General features: G+C 53.3%; 1 protein-coding gene across 1 annotated transcript in view; it reads right to left on the bottom strand.

The window, feature by feature from the left end:
* Itpk1 (inositol-tetrakisphosphate 1-kinase) overlaps positions 1 to 3,605 on the bottom strand; it is a 148,285-nt gene extending 144,680 nt beyond the window's left edge. The window contains exon 1 of the mRNA XM_004635154.2: positions 3,387 to 3,605. Coding sequence (XP_004635211.1) covers positions 3,387 to 3,481 — 95 coding nt within the window. The 5' untranslated portion in view covers positions 3,482 to 3,605. The remainder of the gene's footprint in view (positions 1 to 3,386) is intronic.
* Between the last annotated feature and the right edge of the window lie 21 nt (positions 3,606 to 3,626).

Genomic DNA, 3,626 nt, shown 5'->3' with positions numbered 1-3,626 from the left:
AAAAAAAAAAAAAAAAAAAAAAAAGAACCGGGGATTTCTTACATCATATTCTGCAACACAGGTCTAGGTGCAGAAAAGAGTGGGAAGGAGAGAGGAGCTGGTGGCGGGAGGCGTAAAAGACACGAGCAAAGGTGACCTGGGTGGGCCAGCATTCCCCAGCGGGTGCTGCAGAGAACTGACAAATACAGAGCATCCTAACATCACGCAGTGTTCTCAACTCCTGTCTTTACTTCTCCACTTCCCCTCTGAACCTCTTCAGGCCATTCTATAAAAGCCACAAAAACAGGGAATGCAGAAACCACAAAGTTGCTCCCAGGTAAGGGACAGGGAAGAGGTAGGAAGAATAAATTAACTCAACTTGCATCTCCCTATAGAGGGGAAAACACAGACAAGGAAAAGGAACAAACAGCACCACCAAAATCTAGCTGACTCAAAGCCCCCTCTGCTGGGAGGACCGAGGTCCCATCCTATTAGAGAAATGATGGCCCTGTACCTGCCTAAAGTGGGTGGGGTGCTCCCCGGGACTTAGCCACCTACTGATGCAGGGGCGCTGCCCACCTTGTGCAGCAGGACATTACACTGGCTGAGGGCTCAACTCAGTGTTGTCAGGAAAGTGACTTTTTTTTTGCGGAATTGGGGATTGAACTCAGGCCCTTGCGCTTGCCAGGCAAGCGCTTATTTTACTGAGCTATTTCCCCAGCCCAGGAAAGTGTCTTTTGATTGTTTTGTTTTGTTTTGTTTTGTTGTGTTTTTGAGGCAGGGTCTTGCTATGAGCCTCAAGATGGCCTCAAACCTATGATAATCCTCCTGCCTCGGCTTCCCAAGTGCTGGGAATACAGACATATACCACCATGCCTGGCTCTAGATAAGGTGTCTACAAGGCATAGAACTGGCCAGATGGCTCAGTGGACTGAAGTGCCTGCTTAGGCAGAGTGCAGCTGCTGGGGTTCGATCCCTAGCACCACATGCAGTGCTGGCCCCGCCCCCAGGGTGCTCCGAGACAGCAACTGAGACTGAGCGTGGTGGCACGTGCCTGTAATTCCAACGCTTGGGAGGCTGAAAAGAGGAGAATCACTGAGTTCGACCTATGTAGTGAGACCCTGTAGACCCTGGACCAAATACATAAAGAAAAAAAGCTTTAAAAAAAAAAAAAAGGCGTGACATTCAACTGAACAAGTCATGCCAGTCCAGCCAAGCACCAACCCTGACCTGAGCACTCAGAGCAGAGCCCTAAGTCATCTCCAACACGCCCGGGCTTTGTCATTGGGAAATTCGCAGAGCACCAGCATAATTCATCATCCACCAGTATAGCAGCATTGTGCCCTCGGACTGAATATCTAACATATGACAATGTCCATGCATATGTCTCTTGGTCCACTAAAATCTCAGAGGCATCGATACCAAACAAAACGGAGCAAAAGGCCCAGATCACCATATTAACGGTTGGAGCATTTTGCAGCTGGTATATAGACATGGCCACCAGAGGGCACTGTCCTGGAAATAATAAGCAACAGAAAAACTCTTTTTGGTGTTTTCCTTCTTAAACTTGAGTAACAAAACACCTTATGAAAACATGAAGTGCGATTTCCTAGGGTTCTAGAATGGCCCAAGACCTACCTTCTCTCTGAAATCATTATCTGGACAAAGGAAAGCAACCAGACCTTGAACTTAACCCTTCCACAGAAACTAAGGCTCCGCTCTATCTAATTTCCCCAGAATAGTTACCATCATGGGGTGACTTGAAGCTCCCATCTCTGTAAAGACAGGGTGTCAACAAAACAGGAAAGGTGGCCTGCAGGTCTAGCAGGGGATCGTCAGGCTGTCCAGACTGTCTTCTTGAGCCTGCAAACCAGCCAGTGAAACACAGCCACCCAGACAGACACAAGCACAGACAGCTACCAGTAGAGAAATCTGAGGAAAGATAAACTGGGATTTCCCAAGTCCTATATGATGACAGGTGCCCCACATCAGAACTGGACTTCGAGAACAGCCAAAAGAGCTTCTCTGAATTTCTCCAGTGTCCAGGGTAGTGCAGCATTCAAGTGTCCTTTCCTTGCGTTCCCAAAGCCCTAGGCCCCATTTTCAAAGCTCTGGCTGTGAGTTCCTCTGGACTCCTTTGCGTGTTCCCAGGGCTACTCTGCCTGCACGGCAGATCTCCAAGAGCCTGCTCTTTCTTAGGGAGCCATCAGGGAGGAAGGAACCAAGGCCACCCCAGAACCTGGCGATCCTGTAGACAAGACTGCACAGAGATGACTTGCGTGGCCCGTGGGGCAGCTGTGAGGGACACTAGGGTGCTGCCAGGCCTGCCAGCATGTGTCAGCTCAGTCCCTCCCCTCTAGGATCAGGAGATAGGAAACCCCACTGGTGGGCTCTCCAAGATGTTTGCGGACCCCTAAACATCACAGTGATGAAAATGCAAGTGGGCCCATTTTCAGAAACCAAATCCACTCAGTGGAGTCACTGCACAACAAAAGGTTTCAACCTGGAGTTTGCAAAACGCTCAGGGAGGCGGATTCCATTAGGCAAAAGGGATTTAAGTAATAGTTTTTCAGAGGCAAAGCCCCAGTCACAGCGCAAGGCAAAGCACACCTGAACCACCTCTTGGCACTTCTGTAATTTATTGAAAATGTGATCTACTCAACCCGTCTCCACTACAGTGCTCCAGCACGGAAGCGGGACCCAGCCCAGACGGCTGGAAGGCCATTCTACTCCACACGCTTTTTACCCAGCACCTTCTAGGCACCAGCTACACCGAGCCCTGGAACCCCAGGTAAGATATCCCACTCCTCCGGTTCCCCTTCTCAGACACGTGGCTCGGAATCACCACCCGAGCCAATTTAGAAGGCGAAGGCTGCCGGAGGCTATAATGAGACAGCAAATCGCCAGACACAAGCCAAGTGTTGCTGCTCCCTTCAGTTGGGCTCAACCGGGTGATATGCAATGACAGCGCCAGGAGCCGGGCACACGAGGGGCACATAGTAGGTAGTGGACAAACCCTGGTGCCGTTCTCCACCAAGGGAAGGAGACTAAAGAAGAAACACGCCAGTTCAAAAGTACGTTTAAGTCTCGAGTGACAGCGTGGACTCCCCGATTCCCCAGGTCCCTTCGCCAACCTTCAAGAGTTCCCACCGCGCCCTGGGCGGCTGGGGGCCTCCGGGCCGGGTCACAGTGCACCTGAGAGCCCCGGCCCGAGCCCATCGCCCCTCCCGGCCATCGCTTCCCTCGGACAGTGCCCCGAGCCCCACGGCCACCTGGCTCCTCCGACCCAGCCTCCCAGAGCGCCGCTCCTTCCCGTTTTGCTCTCGCCTCCCCGGCGCCCGCTGAGGCTGAGCGGGGCTCAGGCCAGGGTTGGGGGGGTCCCCGGGCGCCGGAGCGTCCCTCCTTACCTGCACAGCTCGGCGAAGGCCTGGAAATTGAGCTTCTTGATTTTCTTCTCGCTCAGCCAGTAGCCGACTCTCTTCCCTTTCAGAAAGGTCTGCATCTTCCTCCTCGGGCGGGAGCTTGGGTCCAGAGGAAATCGCCCAGAGGCCGAGACTAGGGCCAGCGCGCGGCGAGCGTGCGGGCACCTCCTCCCGGCGGCGGGGACGCGGAACGCGCTCGGGCGCGCAGCCCTGCGGGGCGGGGCG

Source organism: Octodon degus, unplaced genomic scaffold (assembly GCF_000260255.1).
Source record: "Octodon degus isolate 3935 unplaced genomic scaffold, OctDeg1.0 scaffold00070, whole genome shotgun sequence".
Taxonomy (NCBI): Eukaryota; Metazoa; Chordata; class Mammalia; order Rodentia; family Octodontidae; genus Octodon; species Octodon degus.
Note: the sequence above shows the minus strand (reverse complement) of the source record. Positions and strands in the feature narration are given on the sequence as shown.